The 21,042-nt window shown below is 42.9% G+C and overlaps 2 protein-coding genes across 4 annotated transcripts in view; one reads left to right on the forward strand and one right to left on the reverse strand.

Moving 5' to 3' along the window:
* MED19 (mediator complex subunit 19) lies at window positions 1-9,797 on the forward strand. The gene is made up of 5 exons (XM_037838387.1): window positions 1-257; window positions 3,871-4,127; window positions 4,295-4,391; window positions 4,679-4,773; window positions 4,966-9,797. The coding sequence occupies exons 1-5, from the start codon at window positions 41-43 to the stop codon at window positions 5,032-5,034; spliced, it is 735 nt and encodes a 244-aa protein (XP_037694315.1). The 5' UTR covers window positions 1-40; the 3' UTR covers window positions 5,035-9,797.
* The window catches only part of ZDHHC5 (zinc finger DHHC-type palmitoyltransferase 5), a 22,183-nt gene continuing 7,746 nt past the window's right edge, over window positions 6,606-21,042 (reverse strand). For all 3 annotated transcript variants that reach the window (XM_037838382.1, XM_037838380.1, XM_037838381.1), the window contains exons 3-12: window positions 16,822-16,943; window positions 14,054-14,211; window positions 13,073-13,245; window positions 12,143-12,245; window positions 11,425-11,516; window positions 10,853-10,985; window positions 10,285-10,408; window positions 9,725-9,837; window positions 8,382-9,241; window positions 6,606-7,925 (exon numbers count right to left, since the gene is read on the reverse strand). In XM_037838382.1, the coding sequence (XP_037694310.1) occupies window positions 7,760-7,925; window positions 8,382-9,241; window positions 9,725-9,837; window positions 10,285-10,408; window positions 10,853-10,985; window positions 11,425-11,516; window positions 12,143-12,245; window positions 13,073-13,245; window positions 14,054-14,211; window positions 16,822-16,858 (1,959 nt within the window). In that variant the 5' untranslated portion in view covers window positions 16,859-16,943 and the 3' untranslated portion in view covers window positions 6,606-7,759. The remainder of the gene's footprint in view (window positions 7,926-8,381; window positions 9,242-9,724; window positions 9,838-10,284; window positions 10,409-10,852; window positions 10,986-11,424; window positions 11,517-12,142; window positions 12,246-13,072; window positions 13,246-14,053; window positions 14,212-16,821; window positions 16,944-21,042) is intronic.

The raw sequence follows: 21,042 nt of genomic DNA on the forward strand, positions 1-21,042 counted from the left end.
TGGTGGGCGTGGCCCGAGGCAGCGCCGGGGCGGTGGGGCGATGGAGAATTTCACCGCGCTGTTCGGAGCTCAGGCTGACCCACCACCACCCCCATCCGCGCTCGGCTTCGGACCCGGAAAGCCTCCACCCCCGCCTCCGCCTCCTCCGGGAGGAGGACCCGGCACGGCTCCGCCCCCCACCGCGGCCACGGCCCCTCCCGGCGCGGACAAGTCAGCGGCTGGTTGTGGCCCCTTTTACCTGATGCGGGAATTGCCAGGTGGGTATTAGGCTTGGCCGAAACCAGCCAATCAGATCATAGAGGGCGTGCCTGTCAGCCCTCCGGTGGAGGTGCGAGGTAACCTAGGCAACGCGTACCAGGCCCGTGGAGCTCAAAGCCGGAAGATCTCTGAGGATCCGCACCCAAACTGATGGCATCAATTCAGGGGATGGGGAGATGGGGGTGCATCTTCCACGCCGCATCCAGGCTGTGTCCCTGACAGTAGTTTATGGCTCCCTAAAAATGGTCCAGGGTTTGAGTTTGGATCTGGAGAGGCCTGATTTAACATCCCAGGAAAACTAAGGTTTTAGTTTCAAGTCTGCTACAACCTTGCTATTGGTTTGGGATAAGTTGCTTTCCTTCCCAGGGCCTCGGCGTTTTCTCAGCTCTTCGAAGAAGGGTTTGGAATTGAACCAAATTCTTTCATTCAAAAATTTATTTTGTTGAGCACCTGCTATGCACCAAGCACTTTTCTAAATGTTGAGGCTACAGCTGTGAACAAAACTGACAAGATCCTTGCCCTTTTTGGAGTTTACATTTCCTGTGGGTAGTCAAACAATAAGCAAGATAATATAGATAGTGGTAAATGCCACAAGGAGAAAATATGATAAAGAATGGAGCAGGAGGAACTACTTTAGCTAGAGTGATAAGAGAAGCCCTTTCTGAGTAGATAACATTGGAACTAAAATCTAAGCAAAGAGAAGGAACAAGCCATTCATCTATGGAGAGAAGGGATAATGGTAAATACACGCAATGAAAGCAAAACCCCTGAAGTGAGAAAAGGCTGGGAATAGCAGAAGACCGATTGGATCCAGTGGAGTGAACAGGAGAAGAGTGGTAGGACATGAAAGTGGGAAAGGTAGGCAGAGGTCTTTACAGGGTAATATGAGATGTTAAGTTCAGGGGGAGGCCATTGGGAATTTTAAGACGGGGGTGACATGATCTAATTTTTGTTTGTTTTTATCACTGAAGTAGCCATGTGAAAAATGAAAAGTGGGGAAATCAGTCAGAAGTTACTGCTTTGTAGTCCAGAAACCGAGTTGATGGTTTGGTTTAGTGCCGTAGCAGTGGAGGAGAGAAGTGAATGGCTGCACGATAAATTTTGGAGGTAGAGCTAACAGGAATGATGGATTGTGATAAAAGAGAGAAAAATTGAGGATGACTTAAGTTTTTAGCTTGAATAAGTGGATGGATGGTAGTGCTGAGACTAGTTTGAAGGGGTAGAAATGTCTTTTTGGACATAACTCTGAGATGCTTTTTAGTTCAGCCCAGGTCTTATTCCCACATTATAGTTGAGGGAGATAATGACAAGTATCAGTGCAGTACTTGATACTATATGCTATAGCACTTAATATTTAGAATGGTCCCTTGAGATAGGCATTGTTATCTGCATTTTGTAGTTGAAAAAACTAAAGCTTAGAAAAGTGGGCCTCTAGCAGTTTCTTTTCTTTTGCCTTAGTTATTCTGATTGTACCTGTTTGTATCAGTGAGTTGACAGATATTGAACATCTGTTTTGGGAAAATACTGGGTATGTAAGGATGGCAGCATGTGGTGGGAAAAGGAGAGAGATTAATGTGCTTGGTCCTTGTTTTTAAGGAGTTCTTTTTTAGTTGGAGATTCATGTGGTTTAAGGATAAAGTAATGGACTGTATTTCTTGTCAAGGCCAATCGCATTACTCTGTGGTCGTGTCTCTCATACACAACAATTAACAATACCATTGTGAACCATATTAAGAACTACATGACGATTTTCAAAATGTGTTCCTTATTATCCAAAGTGAGAGCAACATTAAATGTGACTTGAGCTGGACCTTGAAGCATTCATATTGGTGAAGAAAAATGGGAAGAATTTCCCTAAAAGGAAACAATATGAGGGGTGGTTTTTGTTTTTTTTTCAGGAGATGATGGAGACCCATTTTGTTGGATCAGAAATCTTGCATAGGCAAGTAGTGATTGATAAGGCCCCAAAATAAGTTGGCATAAGATGCATTTAGTCTTCAGTGCCAAAGAAATTAGAGCTTTTCCCTGAAGGTAATAGGAAACATTGAGATTTTTGAAACTGAGGAATACTGCTTTCTAAAAACATCTAGAGAATATGGGTGCCATGGATGGAAATAGAGAAGCCATATGTGAGGTGAAGAGTTTCTAAAAAAATTGAATCAATATGGAATTGTATGTTGAAAATGCAGGATTTGTTTTCAGGAGAGGCCTCAGAGCTGGGGAGAGAGATTATAAATGATCTGTTTAGAATTGATAATCCAAACAGGAAGTTGGATGAACATATAAATTTAAGAGACTAAAAAAACCACAGAGTGCCTTCTCACCTGAGATTTAAGCATAACCACAGGAAAGGAGACAAGCCAGCAGAAAGGATAAAAAAAAAAAAGTCAGGATTCCATATTGGCAAGACACAGTGCTCACAGAGAGTTGTGAGAAGGAAGTACTTTGGCACTGAGTCCCCTGCCATTATAGTAGACCACTCTTCTGAGAGGTTTGGCATACAGGAAAAATACCTTGTTGATTTAATATGTATTTATTGAGCATTTAGTGTGTGCATTGTGCTGGGCACTAACTATATATGAATGAACAAGGCTTTGTCTCTGCATGTGAGAGGCTCACAGTTCAGAGCCTGAGTTTTCCCCAAGTGACTGATTATAAACAAGTGACTTTTGTCATTTGTATCCATGAAGTTGTAGCTTAGATATTCCCACCCTTGCCACTAGATCCTTATTAAGCTACTAATAAGTTTATATATTTTTTAAAAGGCCAGCCATGCAATATTTATACTGGTAATGACTTGAATGTATATGCAGTATTTATATTGATAATGTCTTGCATTTATATACTTTATACTTTCAATGTGATTTCATTTGAATATTGAAAAAGTGAAGTGTGCTTAACATAGCTATTATGGCATTCCACATATAAGAGGAAACTGAGGTGTAGAGGACAGTCAGGACTAGAATTCTGTGGCTTTCTAGACAAAGCATAGTACTTAGTATGAGGACTTAAAAAAAAAAGAAGTTGGTAATAAAAGTTAGGCAGCAGTAGCCAGAAAAAGGGTTTTGGCTGTTCTTCTTTGTAAAGGTGATTAGTGTTCTTGCTAAAGAAAAAACTGAAGGTCTTGAGGACCCAGATTTGGCCCTCAGCTTGGTTGCAGCTGAGCTGAGCTAATATTACCCTGGTCATGTGTCAGAGAACGTAGTTTCTCACTAGTACATTTTACGAAAAGCACTCAGAGCATTGTATAGCACAAGTGCCATATAAGTGTCAACTATTATTCTGGTTAGTCCAAGAAGACTGGAGCCTCTCTTTCATTGGGATAGAGCAGTTTCCATCTCTGTCCTTTATGAATTTTTGTCTATATTTTTTTCTCCTTTCCATTCCAACCTACCATTCTATATTATTATATTTTTAGTGTTTATGATACTTACTCTTGCACTGTTTACTTTAAAAATAAATTAAAATTTTTATAATGCTCACTTAAAAGATTCCTTATCTAGGTTATTCTGAAATACAGTCCTTCATTGTCCCTCTCACTTAATGACTTAAAAAAAAAACACCTCTTCCTTTCAGACTAATCTTTGTTATTGTTCTCCCTTTGTCCTCTAGGCAGCACAGAGCTGACAGGCAGCACCAATCTGATCACACACTACAACCTGGAACATGCCTATAATAAATTCTGTGGGAAGAAGGTGAAGGAGAAGCTAAGTAACTTCCTGCCTGACCTTCCAGGGATGATTGATCTGCCTGGCTCCCATGATAACAGCAGCCTCCGCTCCCTCATTGAGAAGCCCCCTATTCTTGGTGGCTCTTTTAATCCTATCACAGGGACTATGCTGGCTGGCTTCCGCCTCCACACTGGCCCGGTGAGTCCCCTCCTGGGGAAGAAGAAGGCAAATGGGGAAGCCTAAAAGGCATGGAGGTGGTTTTCTTTATCCAAGTCTGTTCCTTCATAACTTACTGAGCAGACCAGATGATGGGAGCAGGGGATTTCCTCCCTCTACTCACCTGGACCTTCCTTTGGTTCCTTCAGTTGCCGGAGCAGTGTCGTCTGATGCATATTCAGCCTCCCAAGAAGAAGAATAAGCACAAGCACAAACAGAGCCGAACCCAGGATCCTGTACCCCCAGGTAAGTAGTAGTTCTTTTCAAAGCCAGAAAACCTGACCTTCAGAATCTGGTTTGACCTTCCACAGTTAAGCCCTTTTAAATTTCAATGGAGCCCTGGACTCCCAAATTCTGAAGAAACTGATTAATGGGGTCTCGTGGGCAAGGAGGGGCTTGGGACAGGGGTTAGCAGTACCTCCTTTTGAGAAAAACAATTGTGCCTGTCTCAGGGAGCTCATGTAGCATTGGGACTTCACAGCAGTAGGTAATTTTGAGCTCTCCAGGTGATAGGCACCTGATGTTTCCTACAGAAACACCATCTGATTCAGATCACAAGAAGAAAAAAAAGAAAAAAGAAGAGGATCCTGAACGAAAAAGAAAGAAGAAAGAGAAGAAGAAAAAGAAGGTAGGGTAGGGGCTTGTTGCTGCAGTCCAGTGAGGTTCCCCATGTCTCACCCATTTTAAGTAGAGTCCAAGTCCTTTGCCTTGGGTTGAACATGTGATTGAAAACCCAGACAGGTTGCAGTTTTTTCCTATACATCCCTGGTCAAGGCCCCCAGATCATAGTTGTTCTCTTACCCCTCCTTGTCTTCCCCAGAACCGACACAGTCCAGACCACCCAGGTATGGGCAGCTCCCAGGCCAGCAGCAGCAGCAGCCTCCGCTAACAGGACCACTGGACTCTGCCAGGATGGCTTTTCCTGCTGTACTGAACCTGACAAAAGCTGCCTCCCAGACTCCTGGACACTACCTTTGGAGCATCACCTATGGCTGGAGCAAAAGCCAGTTCCTGCTGTGCTCTGTTGAGGTTAACACATTAGACAAGAAAAGGGCCATGCTTTTTAAAACTCAACCCAGTTGGCTTTCTCATGGACATCTCTCCTTTTCCCAGGAAGCTTTCTTTCCTTCTCTTTCGTACAGTTTGTTTGATTTAGGACTTGTGTTGGTTTGTTAGGGTTTTTCTAAAAAAGAAAAATTGCATTTATCAAACTGGCTGAAGTATGATTCCCTATTAAGAGATTAGTGCCTTTCTGAGTCAAAGTTTAAGCCAAGGCATTGCTAAGATCTGCGGGCATCTGGCTGTTGTCATGACATGATCTCATCAGCAGACAGGGAAACCATCAAAATGAGATTGAAAGCATGGCCTAAAGTGATTACCTCCAGGATGAGGCGGAGCTTTCAAATACCTTTCCACAGCAGATATGGAATACTCTACTCATAATCAGAATGTTGAAGATAGTCACCCAAGGACTAAGTACCTGGATGATCTTCAGGCTCTGTCTGAAGAGCTGATCCGGTTAGGGCTTGACTGTGTGTCCTGGGGTTCTAGGTTGATTTTGTGTTGAAACAGAATAGCCAACTGGAAAAGTTGGCCAACAAACATTGTTGATTTTGGGTACTTTTGACAAATGAACTTCTGGCAAGCAAAGGTAAATGCTTATCTTTATAAGAACTTTAGACCTGCCTCGTCTCTAAGACAATGAAATTATATGGCTGATATATGAAAACACTTCTAAACTTCTAGGACAGCAACAAAAAGGCAGCCTAAGGAAGCAAAACAATAATCCCTTTAATTTCTGCAGCATACTATTTAACTGAAAACTCAAGTTAGAAAATCTGAACTAATGTAATCTGATTCTTTAAGTTACAATTGACACAGAACAGTTAAAATCTGTTGCTGTGGGCCAATGTTCCTAGATCAGTGGGTGGAAAACCACTTATAAAGCTTCAGTTTTAATCCAGTATTTCATAGCAAGAACTTATACTTAAGTTATGGACAGTGAAAAAAATAAAACATCATCCCAGTTTCCTGAGATTTGATTATAGTGTTTGAGGATACCCATTTAAAATTAGGGCACAGTCTTTACTTCCTACAAATAGAAGACACAATGTAAATCACCCATGCTTTTTTATACCTTGACCACCCATTGTCTCACCTTTGGCTACATCCAAAATAAGCTTTCCAGAGACAAAATTCTGTATTAAGGAACAACTAGCACAAATCAAGAATTCTCTTAAGTCTGAAATTACAAGCTTCGGTGGTTGCAAAAGGTTCTTCAGGAGTTCCTGAATTAAATCATCCAAGTAAAAGCAGGACATGTTCTAAGCAGTTACTTTCACTCTAGACTTGCCTAAAGACAGGCCTGGACCAGAGAAACTTCTGAGGTTTTCTTTGTACATTTTCCCACCACAGATCATTCACCCTGCCTAAACCAGACAAAATAACACAAGTCAGGGGGAGGTTAGATCAGGATTTCTTTTTATTCCTTGTTGGTTTAAAATGGCTAATTAGAATAAAAAATAAAAGGGCCTCCATGTAGAGGCAGGGGTCTCCCCTATTTAAAGGTTAGAACTCAGGTATCCCCTCTACCAGCACCATACTGAGGTGGGCTGAAGGGTAACCCCCAAGGGACAATTGGAGGGGCCTAGGCCTGCCGCTCCTTCTCTCTATCCCGTTTTTGGCATGTGATGAAAATATTGCTTTTTGTATTCGTCTCTCCCGGCCTTGGATTTAAAAATAATGGTAACCATGTGAGCTAGGGGGAGGCTTTGAGGTGCTAGTTGAAGCAGCCCACCCTAATCCCTCTCATCCGAGAAGGGCGAATTATCCAGTGTTGTTTCTTGAGCTAGGCCAACCTCTTTTTCCTGATCTCCCCCCCCCCCACCACCACCACCACCACCGTCATGGGCTGTAACCCCCTTCCTGGGGAAACTTAAGTGCCAATGAGCCTAGAAAACTAACTCTCCTTTCCAAGTCCTTCCCTCCTCTGACCAAGTCCCCAGGCTCACCTCTCCGGGTTTCTTTCCTGATCACTTAGCACCAACAATGGGGGGGTGCTATTTCCTTAGTTGGTAACTGGGACAGAAGAGAGGGAACCCTGGGGAAAAGACTCTCATGTCTCCCCCTTTCCTGCTGGTCTGAGGAATGGGAAGAGGATTCCCCTCCTTAAGCATATTCCTCCCTCATTTCCCCATCCCAGGATAGATATATAATTTCTTTGATATTTATAATATATATATATGTACACACACACCTGGTAACGCAGAAGAGGAAAAAAATAGAATCCGTAACAATAATAAAAAAAATTATTTCTGGTTTAAAAATGATCTGGTTCCCTCCAGGGCGAGCAATTGCACAAATGTCCACTGAGTCTGGTCCAGGGGTTAAGGAAGGGAAGGTCTTAAAAGATGGAAGGGGGTTGTAACCCCAGTCTCAGGGCCCCAACTCTCCAACTCCCCAACCCCATCGCATTTTGTAAAAGCTCCTCATCTTCTTGGAATCGGTGGTTTAAAAAATGTCTATGCCGGGGAGGGGCGCTCCTCAAGGGAAGGTGGCCACCTGGGGCCCTTTGGTGTAGGTGCAGAGGCGTAGGGTAGGGGTGCGCCGAAGCCTCACACCGAAATCTCATAGGTGGTACCACCCACCCCTGACACCTTCTTGACTCCTCCTCTTGTGGGGCTACTGAGAAGTGGCTGGCCCGGGCCAGAGGAGGCTGAGCCTATACTCTTGGGCTGCCCATTGGATTTGCTGTAGGCAGTCTTGAGCTGTACTTCATCTCTGGGGAGAAAAGAAGAGATAGGAAGTAGGACACAAAACATAGAAAAGGGAATGACAATTAAAAAGCTAACAAAAGAAAATGTACTTTTCTACATATATACTTTCTTACCCTAACATTCTCTTTAATTTTATGTCCTCCTTAAAACAAGCCTGGTTCCCTATCGCCCCATTTACTACTACTGTCTAACAACAACTATCTCAGATACTTGTTTACTCTCAGGAAAATAAGATACTTCTTAGGAAGACAGGATTAAGGGACAAGTGATTAATCTTGGGTCTCTTCAAAGGAGTGGCCCATGAGGGCAGCTGATGTGAGATGGAAAATAAAGAACCTTCTAAAAGCAGGATTCCCCTCCACCCACATGTGCCAGAATGTACAACTGAAGCCTGACACCCTCTACAGGGCAGCATGCTAATTTTAAGCCAGCTAAGGACCAGGATGGTACTAATACTCACTTGGGTGTCAGTAATGGCTGCAAGGCCACTTCCTCCGTCTCAGAGACAGCAGGTGGGGCTTTTTGGCTGCTGTAAGACATAGATCGGCCCAAGTATGGGGCAGGTGGGCCTGGTTCAGGGGACCCTAGTCCCCGGCCCCTCAGCCCATCTGGCTTGCCAAAACGGGGAGCAGCTGGGCGTCCCAGTGGAGTCTTGCCCAAGGGTGATCGCTTTGAATCATCCGAGGAGGAGCTAGTACGAGGGGCATGCCCTGAGCCCGGTGTTGACTGTATGCCCGAGTCCCCCAAGCCTGGTTCTTCCTCGTGGCCTGGGAGTGGAGGTGACTGGCGCAGCAGCTTCTCTCGTTCCTGGAGGGAGGCCACAATGTGGCGCGACAGATTGTCGTACCGTACTGGTGAGGGCTCTCGGTGTGATGGACCAGTTGGCACCAAACGTGGGTGCCTCTCGGCTTCCCGTTGCTGAGCCAGCCGGGCTGACAGGAAGGGAGAGGTGTAGCCTAAAGGAGGGTCGGGCTCAGGCCCTGTCTGCACTGATTCAAAATCAGGGCTGTCTGAAGGAGTGAGCAGGCTGTCATAAGATAGGCTTCCATTGCGGGTCTGGTTGGCCAGGCTCTTGTAGGAGGTGGAGGTTGTACCCTCTGAACGAATGGACTGCAACTGGCCCATCTCAAAACCTGTGCCCTGGGCGGACTTGAGGCTAGACGAGCGTGAGCCACTAGATAGTGGATCGAAGTGAAAGCTTTTGCCAAAGGTGGGAGAACGGAAGCTCTCTGGCTCCAAGCTGGGCTCTGAGCGGTAGCTGGGATGGCGGCTACTTTCTGCAATTGAAGTTGGCTCCTTCAAGCTGTCCCCACGACTCAACTGAGAAAGAAAACAAAGCAGGCTTTAGTGCTCCTCTTGTGACAGATGCTAGACCCCAGCCCAAGGAGTCGGTCAAAAATAGTATTTATTTTGTGCCAGTAATATGCATTAAAAGGTTCAAAGAACTTAACGTGCATTATCTTGTTTAACCCATAAAGAAAATCTAAGAATTGGAACAAATATCTCATTTTTAGATACAGAAAATGAGGCTTAGAGATGTTAAGGAACTTGCCCATGGCCACAGAACTGGGTTGTGAACTCAGGTCAGACAATGTACTAAGTACTTTCATCTATTATGCTACATTTCCCCTCCTTTGATGAAGGACACAGTATCTAAGGGATTCAATTCCACTAATGCCAATAATTATTAAAATGGCCTTGGTTTCCTTCTCTTCCCTCCTGCCTTTTCCTTCCTGCAAATACCCTTTTCCCTGGAGCAGCTGGCATATGGTACAACCCCTCTCCTTAGAGAATATTTGGTACCTTGGCGCTGGAAGAATGAGGCATGGCGGCTGATGTACTGCTGCTACTGTAGCCTGGCCGATACTTGTACATGGTAGGTGTGGGGGGGCTGTCCTTGCCCAAGAGGCTGCTATCTGCAAGAAAAAAGGCCCAGGGGGCACCACTTTACAAGGTGTTCTCTTAACCTGGTTAGGGTTCCTTAAATTACAGGAGGACAAGGAAGGAACAGATCATACCCAGCAAAAGGAAGTACAGGAAACTTGAAGTTGCTAAAAATCAAAAGGGTCAAACCAGACCAGAACTCACAGTGGATAAATGCACCAAGAAGGTTCTACAGTGTTCTCTGGTCTCTCTAGGGACTAAACGATTTCCCCGTAAGAAGCCAATTCACTGCCAATAGCTAGGCGGCATCCCCCTCTCTTCCAGCTGCCCAATGAAGTAACCCAAATACAACTTGCTGAGATATTTTCAACCACAGGTAGTACCTCCCGGCCCTAGCCTGTTTGTCCTCTCTATAGTTCACAATTAACCTCAGTCCCGCCTCCTAATTCTAAGATCTAGTAGATCAAGGCAGCACTTACCCTCTGTAGTAGCCAGGCCAAGATGTGTTCGTAGTCCCGTGTAGCGGCTCAGGTCCGGCTTAGGAGGAGGTGGAGGCTCAGCATCAGCTGACTGGCTCTCTGTTATTTCCAAGCTTCCCTTAGACTGGATAAATGGTGGGAGGAAACTCAGATTTGGAGAACTGGGCCTTAGGGCAACTCATAATATTAAAATGATATAAGAGGGGTGTTGGGGAGTTAGTTCTGTATTTCTAAATTGGGACTGGAGACAGTTTGGGGATAGTATTGGATAAATAAGGTGCAACAAGGGTTTAATCCTGTCACTCATTTGTTCACTTCAACAAACAACTACCTACTGAGCTCTTACCATATCCAAGCTGCTATGTTAAGTCCTATGACGACATGGAAATGCATGGGCTCAATTGCTGCTATCAACAAATTTACAATCTAATGTTTTTTCTAATTTTAACACAAATCAAAAAGTGATAAATACTATAAACAAGAAATGCAAACTAACATCAAGCTTCCATTTCTTTTGCCATTGGTGAGATTCCCAAGTTATCTAGCTTTATCTCCCTAAATTCCTCACCTTAGTTCGCCTCAGCTCTCCCTGGATGCCATTGTCCATGATCTTCACAGTTATCTGCCCATCTGACACTTCTGGTCGAAGGAAGGGAGGTCGGATAACAATTGTCTTCTCTTTCTTTGGTCTCCCCAAATACCTGGGTCAAGAATGAGAGGGCTTTCATTCACTCATTCCTTTTAATATATCCAATGGTTGCCTCCTATGTGTAAAGCGTTTTTAAAATATAAGAAACAGTCCTATCAGGACAGTGAAAAAGGCCAGCACTGAACCCATTTCTTTGATTCCATGAAGAACTACAGCAAAACTAGTCCTTGGTGGACAGAAACCTAGCTCAAGGCATTCTGGAGTCAACCTCATCCTCACCTCTCAAAGGAAAGTAACCATAATAACTGAAGAAGATCCGCTGAACTCACAGGGTCCACTAAAGGATGGACATCTCTCTCCCTTGCAAACACTACTCTAAGATAGAGAATCTTCCTAAAGGCAGTCTCCCAGACCTCCCATACACCAGAATAAGCCCAAAGAAGACACAAGTTTTGACCAAGGATGAACACTAGATAAAGGGAGTACTGTACCTGGGTGCTGGGGAACTACAGAGTACACGGCTGACATTGTTACAGCAGCCATTGGTGAAAGGGTTCACACCTCCCCGGAATTTACCCGTAACCTAAAGAGAGGAAAAAAGAACCAGATCAGTCAGATGATGGGACCTTGATCTCCAAAGACCAAAACACAAATCAGAGACAAGTATCTATTGTGCATTCACTACCTGGGCAATACAAAAATGAGTGAAATACAATCCTGCCATCAAGGAGCTTATCTTTGTGAGTCTGAAAATGAGGGCTCTAGAGTCAGTGTCCTTGGTTCAAATCCTAAGTCGACATCTTGGTAGCTGTCTAATCCTAAACTTCCATTTCCTCATGCTCTCAGAATATTGAAAAATACAGTAACATACATAAGAGTAAATTAAGCCAGCTATTAAATGCACAAAAATAATTGTTTTCCTATAAGCAGTACGTAAGCTTCTTGAGGGCTATGCCTGGTCTTATCTCAGAACCTAAAGTATCTAGTATAGTAGACATTCAGTAAATGCTTGTTAACTAAGAAATGACCTCTGTCCTCAGGCTTACATGAAGAACTTGGACTATCCCACCCCACACAACTAATCTCTGCATCATCATAAAAAGTATTCATTAAGCATCTACTTGTGGAAGCGCTATGCTATACACTAAACAGAGGGCTAAGAGACACATGCCCTGCCCTTCAGGGGTCTCCCGTTACTTCTCCCCCTACCTGTTCGTTGGTTGTGCGTCCCCTAGCCACCAGCACCACATGAAATCCCGTGAGGCCAGCTACAGGGATGAAGAATAAGCCAGCCACACACATCACTGCCATTCTGAAGCCAAACAGTCAAGGAGGACAGAGCAATATTATCTCACCTACTCCAGCCCCTGGGGTAGCCACCTCCCTTTTTTTTTTTTTTTTAAATCATCATTTTATTGAGATATATTCACATACCACGCAGTCATACAAAACAAACTGTACTTTCGATTGTTTACAGTACCATTACATAGTTGTACATTCATCACCTAAATCAATCCCTGACACCTTCATTAGCACACACACAAAAATAACAAGAATAATAATTAGAGTGAAAAAGAGCAATTAAAGTAAAAAAGAACACTGGGTACCTTTGTCTGTTTGTTTGCTTCCCCTACTTTTCTACACATCCATCCATAAACTAGACAAAGTGGAGTTTGGTCCTTATGGCTTTCCCAATCCCATTGTCACCCCTCATAAGCTACATTTTTATACAATTGTCTTCGAGATTCATGGGTTCTGGGTTGTAGTTTGATAGTTCCAGGTATCCACCACCAGCTACCCCAATTCTTTAGAACCTAAAAAGGGTTGTCTAAAGTGTGCGTAAGAGTGCCCACCAGAGTGATCTCCCGGCTCGTTTTGGAATCTCTCTGCCACTGAAGCTTATTTCATTTCCTTTCACATCCCCCTTTTGGTCAAGAAGATGTTCTCCGTCCCACGATGCCGGGTCTACATTCCTCCCCGGGAGTCATATTCCACGTTGCCAGGGAGATTCACTCCCCTGGGTGTCTGATCCCACGTAGGGGGGAGTAGCCACCTCCCTTTTGACCCTCACTACCACAGAACTCATCTTGCCTCATTCCTCCCCTCCCAGTCCTACCACCCACAGACCATGAAGGATACGTGACAGCTGTGCGGACCCCTGAGAGTTCCTCCATGTGGTAGAGGACATAAAGGAGGCCAAAGCCAAACACACCCATAATGTGGGCTGTCAGGGAAAGGAGGAAGAGGAAGAAATAACGGTAGTTCCGGCGACCAATACAGTTGTTCACCCAGGGGCAGTGATGATCAAATTCCTAGGGGAAAAAAAAGACAGACTGAGAGGCATCCTTGGACCACAGTACTAGATCACTTCTGTCAACAGGAGGAACAAGAGACAGAACGTCGTAAGCTTTGCTTTTAGTAATTTAGGATCATGTTCACCATTTAGTTTTAAAATTAAAACAACAAAAAACAGACTCATACAGTTTATCTTGCTCTATCAACCTCCTATTAGGAAAACTTTCCAAAGGTTGGTCAAAGGCCAAGGCCAGATCACAAAGCTTTATCCTATGTGACCAAGGAACTCTAAAAGAAACAAATGTTAGAGTCTTTGCAAAAACATCAAGATTCATAAGAAAATAGGCTTGAAAGAAAAATCTAGCAGGCAGCTGTTCACAGCTAAGAAAGAATGGTTTGGAAGAAAGGGCTAAAAATAAAAGACAAGGGGATGCAGAAGGACAGGCAGGAAGAAAAACAGAACTGTAGAATTTGAAATGCAACAGCATGATGTAGTGGAAGCAGAAATAACACAAAGCAAAGGGAAATATCAAAAAGATGAGCCAGGGGATGGAAAGTCAGAGCTATGAATCTTGGTGTTGGGAAAGCCTATGTCCATTTGGAGTCTAAGCTTCTCTCCTGTAATAAAAGAGCATTCACTCATGCTCTGCCTCTTATGTGTCATTGCTAACCCTTCTGACAGAGCTAGAATAGGTAGCCCAGGTAGTTAGCCAGAACTAGATTTCATCCAAGGCCAAGAAGCTCCACGATCCAATTCTTCATTTATGGGCAGGAAGAAGATAACTTAGGTTAAGCATCAGGATTTATCCCACTCAGGGTTCTTACCTCCACACAATTGTCACAGACACTGCAATGAGAACATCGAGGAGGACGGTAAAAGCGGCAGGTGGCACACCATTTCATGCGCACCTGAATGCCTTTGATCTCCACTGTTTTATAAAGGGGGGCTCGGAAGTCATCTTCCTTGTCCTCATCCTCCTCAGCTGCAGAGAGGAAAAGTCAATTAAACAACTGTGCCAGACACTAGGGATGGGATGATGTTTAAAATAGGGCCCCTGCATTTGAGGAATTCACAGTCCAATAGGTGAGAGAGCTAAGAACTAGTAACTAACTGTAATACTGTAAGATCAGTTCTGTATGCAGCAATAATGGGAATACAGATGAGGAAGCAATTTATTATGCATTGGGAAGTGAAGTTCAAGGGAAACTGTCTCAGAGGAAGTAGCTCTGATATGAGTACGCTGATGTTCTTTGGCTTACATATTATGAATATATTTCAAGAGAAATGAGTAATTAGCATATCAAAGTACATTAATATAGAGTTTGCCTAACAGTTCAATGTCTACAAGTATATGACTAAACTATAGCAACCTAGGAGAGGAACTAATATCAACGTTTTTTTTAGTCATACACAAACCCCTTGCCCAAAAGGTCTTCCCCTACACTATTAATTCCTCATATAAATTCTAGTACTTTTTGTTGCTGAAGCCATTGTCTTTACCCAAATGCCCTTTCTCCCACTTTCATCTCTCAGAAACCTACTTCCCACTTCAAAACTTAAAGGACATTATTTGCCTTCTCATCTATAGTGAGCAATTTTTATTATTAATAATATAAAAAATAACTGTGGGTAGAAAAGTTAAATGATGGTGTAGCCATTTTCAAACTACCCACATATACTAAGATATGTGGTATATTCATAAATATAAAGTATATATTAAAAATTCTTCAAAATACTAGAAGGAAAGATAATACAACAGTAGTGATCTCTGGGCTGTAAAATTATAGGTGATATTTTTCTTTTTTATACTTTCTACTAATGAAAATGAATTACTTTTAAGCAAGGACTTTTTTTTTTTCCCTCAAATTGCCCCAAATGATCATCATAGTACCCTCGTACAGTAGATCAATAAAACATCTGATGAAAGAACATTAAGAACTCATTAAGAAAACAGCTCTCCTTGCTTTAGGGACTCAAAAGTTCCTTCCCCTAACCTAATCTTTGAAATTGAAACCACAGATGTAGCAGTCATGCAAGCTTGAAGAGATTATGGAAGATCACAGCCCCCAGTTCTTCCCTACACAGTGAATTCCAAGAAAATCTCATCACACCAAAGTTGCTATCTTAATCCCACTTGTCTCACTCTTACAAGATGACCTCACACTTAAGAGAAAATTAAATGTCATCAAGAACAACCTCCCTCAACTTGTCTTCTTTCTACCTCTTACTGCAGTGATGATAGTTCTTATTCTCACCTCCTACCCCAGGAACAACCTACTTCCATAAGCATAACCCTTCCAAGATGCACTGGAAAGCATCTCCTTCCTCTAGAAGTTCACTCTTCAATTATCCCCTTTCTTCAAGTTCAGCTTTGCTCTCTCTGGTTCCATCTCCTTATGCTACAAACATGCTGAAGTCTTCTGTATCCTGAAAACCCCCCTCCCTCTTCCGTAAGATATTCTATATCCTATCTTCTCTGCTTTATTTCTTGAAAGTTATCTAATACTCACTGACTTTTCTTCCTTCTTTCCCATTTACTGCCCTCCAAAACATTTCAATTTAGTACTTCAGCTGTATCTGAAGTACATACATAAACACACTACTAAAACTATTCTTGCTAAGATCACTAATTTCTTAATTACCGAAATGAAGGACAATTTTGAGTTTCCACACTATTGGATCTCTCTAATTTCTGATACTACCAACCATCAGTTACTTCATGAACTTTTGCCTCCCAAGTTAGGAACCTTGGAAATACCCTAGACAAAAACCTCTCCCACCCACTCTCGCCAATAAGCAATTGGTCATGAAAAATTCTGTTGAGTTTACTTCTGAAATACCTGTAAAGCCACCCTCGAATTCAAGTTCTCATTTGGTTTGCATTATTGCAATAGCCTCCCAAAAGGAATCATTGCTACAAGAATTATTTTTGTAAAGGAAAACTGAATTCCCCAATTTAAGACACGCTACTCCAAAGAAATTTTATCTTTTTAATGTGGCATATAGCTTCCTTCACAACTTGGCTCCAGGTTAATTTCCTGCCCTTTCTGGCTCCACCATGTACTATATATCCTCCAACCCCACTGAGTTCACCCTTTCATGTCTAAAATCTTCTGTCCACGCTGCTTCCTCTTCCTAGATTGCCCTTCCCTTTCATCCCCTCCTTGGTAAAGTCTTTCCCACCTACCTTTATTAGCATTTCCCCAGTTTACCTCGGCAAACGTAAGTGTACTTTTTCTGTGTTTTCGTAAAATCTTGTTCATGCCTCCATTATAGCTTGTATCAAACTTTTAACTATCCACTTCATCTTAGAGATTACTATACCTAGCAATATTGCCCAGTCCATATGTTCTAAAAAAATTTCTGCTGAACAAGTGACTAAAACTCAGAGTTGACCCAAAGTGAAGAATCACATGGCTAGAAGTTATGACGCATTTCCTAAAGACCCTGACCTGATTTTCATCATTAGACTATAAGGATACCCCATAATCCCAGGATACTTAAGGCCCAAGATCAACTATGTATGCCCAAATCATTATTTTTCAAAGGGATTAAGGAGCTTCTCACTTCTAAGAGAAGACGGAGATCTTACCTCGAGGGAAAATGCCTGGGTCCATGAAGGTGGCCATGCTGAAGTTCGCCAGCACAAAGAGAAAAACAACTGCATTGTAGATGGGCACTGCAGGTGACACATAGAGGCTTAGTCCTGGACACCTGCACAGATAATAAAGAAAATGAGGGGCTGCCACTAACACTTTGAACACCAACCATACTCGAAAAATCTGTGAAGATTCAGAGAGGCCCAGTTAAGGGAAAAATGCATAACTTTCTGAGGGAAACTGAGAGCTTAGCAAATAAGGCTTACAGTCCCTTCCTATGTCTTTTCACAAAAAGCCTATAGTCAAGATTCTCCATTTCACTCAGCCTCTGTACCTATATATAAATCTTCTGTGATGTATCTTTGCTGTCTTAAAACCTTATCTTTAGTCTTCCCACCAAGGGGGTCTAGTTTTCCAGGAACTGATCAATTTTTAGATCAAGATCAGACTCAGAGAACCTCTCCTACCTTAACCCCTTGCACTAAGGTCTGCGTTCTTCAGATTCATTCTCCCCTATAGATTTTTCCACAAATTGTGGAATCTGTCCGTATCTTTTCTTTAACCAGACATAAGAAGTGGGGACAACAGACTATGTAACTGACGCTAGCCACAGTCCCGTCTGTGCAACTGTCTGAGGCTTCTGGATCCCAGCCATGTCCCACTGACCTATACCTTGGCCCAAAACATGGGATACCACCTGCTTCTCTAGCTCTCCTTCCCCCTTCCAAGCTGACTTTGAACCACTTTCAAATGCCTAAAGTTTCTTCACTTCTTCAGACATCCCTGAGAGCATTATTCAACCAGAGGCTACTTCTCAATGTAGGGGAAGGGGGTGGGGGAGACAACAGAAAAGAACGGATAACAAGACATAGAACTAGATCCCTTGGGGTATAAAAATAAAGTGGGGGGGTGGTAGATATCAAACCAAAGAAATTCCTAAGTCCTATAGTATAAAGGAACTGGCCAAATATACCCAGTATTCCACAGGGTTCAAATCAATAACATGCTTTAGGTAACTTCTTTGGCGCAAAAAAAAAAAAAAAAAGTGCTAGTCGAGGGCTAAGCTGTTTCTTTCAGGGATATGAGTCTTAGGTAGGAAGCCCTCAAGAGCTCTTCCTTTCTCTGCTGATTTCCTGAAAGTTGGAAGTTTCAGAATATCTGATATGCTGCTTGCTTTGTCAGCGGTATCAAACCTCCTCTCAATCTCAGCTCACGGAGAACTTCCCATTACAAGACAATGGAAAGCCTTAATCTGCTTTGTGGCTGAGAACTTAAATCTCCAGAATTAGGACAGCATCTGTCCTGTCCCCTTTATCTGGACCAGTCAGAAGGAAAGGAAGAAGGATCCAGGAGAACAAGACAGCATATGATTCTGGTGAATTAACTGCTATACTGGATTCTGTCAAAAAAGGCAATCTGTACCCATCAGAACAAAAGCATAGCCCTGAAGAGTGCTTCAGTACAGTTTGGAGAAACTGAGCTCCTTAATGAGATATAAAAAAACCAATAGTAAAAGACAAAACTGATTCTCACAAAACATCTCTTAAGTCTTCACCACCACCACCACCTATTTATTCAAATTCCATTCAGCCACTGATTAAAAAAAAACAAAAACAAAAACAAAAAAACCCTATTTATTATGTGCTAAGCTCTTTAGATAATAAGTATCATTTAACTCTTTCCTTCTCTTGGGTCAGAATATAAGTGAGGGACAAATTAATGAAGCTGGAGTGACGGTACTGATCTCAAGTTCAAAAGAGACCTTGAGTCACAATTCTAGGCTATCACCAAATAAAGTCTCCTATGGAAGCCTCTTTGAGAGTTTCTGGTTCAGAAAAGATGGCCCCGTACTTTAGCAGGGTTTGGGGTGGAATACAAGCAAGAAGGAAGATTTCCTACACAGCTCCACCCCAAAGTCTGACCTCCTAGTTTCCTATGGAGGGAGGGAGAGAAACTGAAAACCAGTCGTCCAAGTACTAGCCCCTCCCTAGTACTTAGCTGTCGCTTTAATTTCTGCCTGGAGAAGAAGAGAAAGGGTGACTCATTTGACTCCCACTGCCTGGGAAGATAATTAGAAGGGAAAAAGAAATTAAATCCTTAGAACACTGAAGTGCCCATGATTTAAAAGTCTCATTCCTAGAATTGGCCACTGTGGCTATTTGAGCTTCTGAAGAAAAAAATGCAAGGGTATCCTCCATCCCTAAGGGAAACAAATGTTCTGGAAGAGCTGGTAAATGAGAATGAGATGTCACCCCTATCACAGGCCCAGGTGCCAATTTTTCAGATCCCATTCTTTCTTCAGTTTTCTCATTTCCAAACAAAGCAACTCATCCACTTTCTTGGGTACCCTGCCAAACCCCCTGGATGATGAACTTTACCCCTACAACCTTCTTGGTCCCAGCTGAACTATGTAATCCTAGAGTTGAGTTCCAGTATCTGTTGCCAAAAAACAAACCCTGCCCCCACAATGGCAGAATCTAGAAATGATGCAAACAACTCAACTCTATCACAGCCAGTATTTAGTCCTAGATTGAAATCATGGACCCACTGCTTCCAGCCTAACTCTCTGGCTAAGGGAACATCCCACCAAGGAGGGGCATGCGTGAGCAGAGCCTGTTCCTGCTATATCCCATATTCTGCTTGGCTTGAGGAGATGCTTTCCTTTGCTATAGTACCTTGTCAGATTCCTACGTGACCACCCCAGTGGCATGTCTGAATCTGCTGCCTTTCATGGAAGGAAATGCGGCTTGAGCTGTGCAGGAGTTGTCGGGGCTCGTTCTCAGCCTATTTCAATAATCATAGAGCTCCAGAAGTTTAGGGAGTGGCTATAGCCCAAAAAGCTGGCTGACTCATTGATGGGACTTCCAAACCTTTAACACCCCAGGAAAAACAGGTTCCTCTGTCCACCCATTCAGCACTCCCATTTTAAAGGCAAAAAAAAAAAAAAAAATGTGAGTGGTTTCAATATACACACTCCTGAAAAAACCTATTTCCTAGCCATCCCTAACACTTCCTCTTATAAAAGATGGTTAAGTTCCTGGAAAGAAAAGCAAAATTGGACTCAAGAAGCTTTGGATTTTATCCTGTCTCAATCAATGCCTTGCTATGTGGCCTTAGGTATTCCACAGGAAATTCCTGAAGCCTGAGTTACTTCAGCTATATAATACAGATATGAGAATGAAGGAGAGACTGAGAAGTCCCTGGAATTCTTTTTAAAACAGCTGACTCAATACTGAGCACTCACTGGATGGAAGACCCAAGAAAACATTATTAACTACCACCATCATCATCAATTGTCATTCTAGCTCCGTAATTCCACTTCCTCAACCTGAAGTACCAAGGATTCAAAGGCACTTAAGACAGAGGCACTAAGCTCCTAAAGGATAGGTCTAGGCATTCCACCCATGCCTAGCACATTGTTTGAACATAAGACTAGTGTTCCTTGTTGATGAGAAAAGACTGGAATGACTGTCCCACATCTCATTTAGGGCCCTGCTGTCCTCTGCCTTCCTCAAGAATATGTAGGAAAACATTTTTTCCTATAAAGTTAGGTAAGTTTCTTTTAAAATACTTGCTGATTTGTAGTGCCTCTGTACCCTGGTTTTCAAGCAGCTGAATGCTAGATGGAGAACCTGGGTATTTATACTTGTATGAGAAAACAAGGTGGGATAGAAAAGGAACAACCACTATTCAGTCAATTCCCTAATCACAAGGCTGTTCCCACTCAAACAAGGTGCTAGCACCTCTTGTGGTCATTTAAAAAAATAAAAAATTAAATTAAAAAATTTTAAAAAAGACCAGAGGGAGAACCACGAGGTTACCCAACTCTCTTTGGATAAAATGGCTGGAAAGGACCAGAGGCAGAAATTGAAAGGAAGAAAAGGATATCACGGACAGGTCACTGGGAAGACCATCATGGATTTCTAGACCTTTTCTGTGTTTCTGGATTTTTATCCTTCCCTTAGAGGATCCCCTGAAGCAGAGATTTTACCTTCACCTTCTCCCTACCAACTTTAGAAATGGACAAAATGAGACACTAACTTAAATGACTTACAACCAGAGAAGACAATTCAGTGATTTCAAACAGTGTTGCCAGGAGCCCTAAGAAGGTCTCAGGGCCATGTCCCCCACTCCCCAACACCCAGGAAGGCAAAAAGGAGATACCAAGTGTGGCTGGACCTCTATGCTCCTGCCTCACTTGAACCAGAGCAGTC

Source organism: Choloepus didactylus, chromosome 6 (assembly GCF_015220235.1).
Source record: "Choloepus didactylus isolate mChoDid1 chromosome 6, mChoDid1.pri, whole genome shotgun sequence".
NCBI lineage: Eukaryota > Metazoa > Chordata > Mammalia > Pilosa > Megalonychidae > Choloepus > Choloepus didactylus.

Bases quoted from the DNA above. Each gene is read 5' to 3' on its own strand.
- MED19 (XM_037838387.1), top strand. From the start codon at position 41: ATGGAGAATTTCACCGCGCTGTTCGGAGCTCAGGCTGACCCACCACCA. The intron at 4,128-4,294 runs GTGAGTCCCCTC...TGGTTCCTTCAG, and splicing joins TCCGCCTCCACACTGGCCCG to TTGCCGGAGCAGTGTCGTCT. The intron at 4,392-4,678 runs GTAAGTAGTAGT...TGTTTCCTACAG, and splicing joins CCAGGATCCTGTACCCCCAG to AAACACCATCTGATTCAGAT.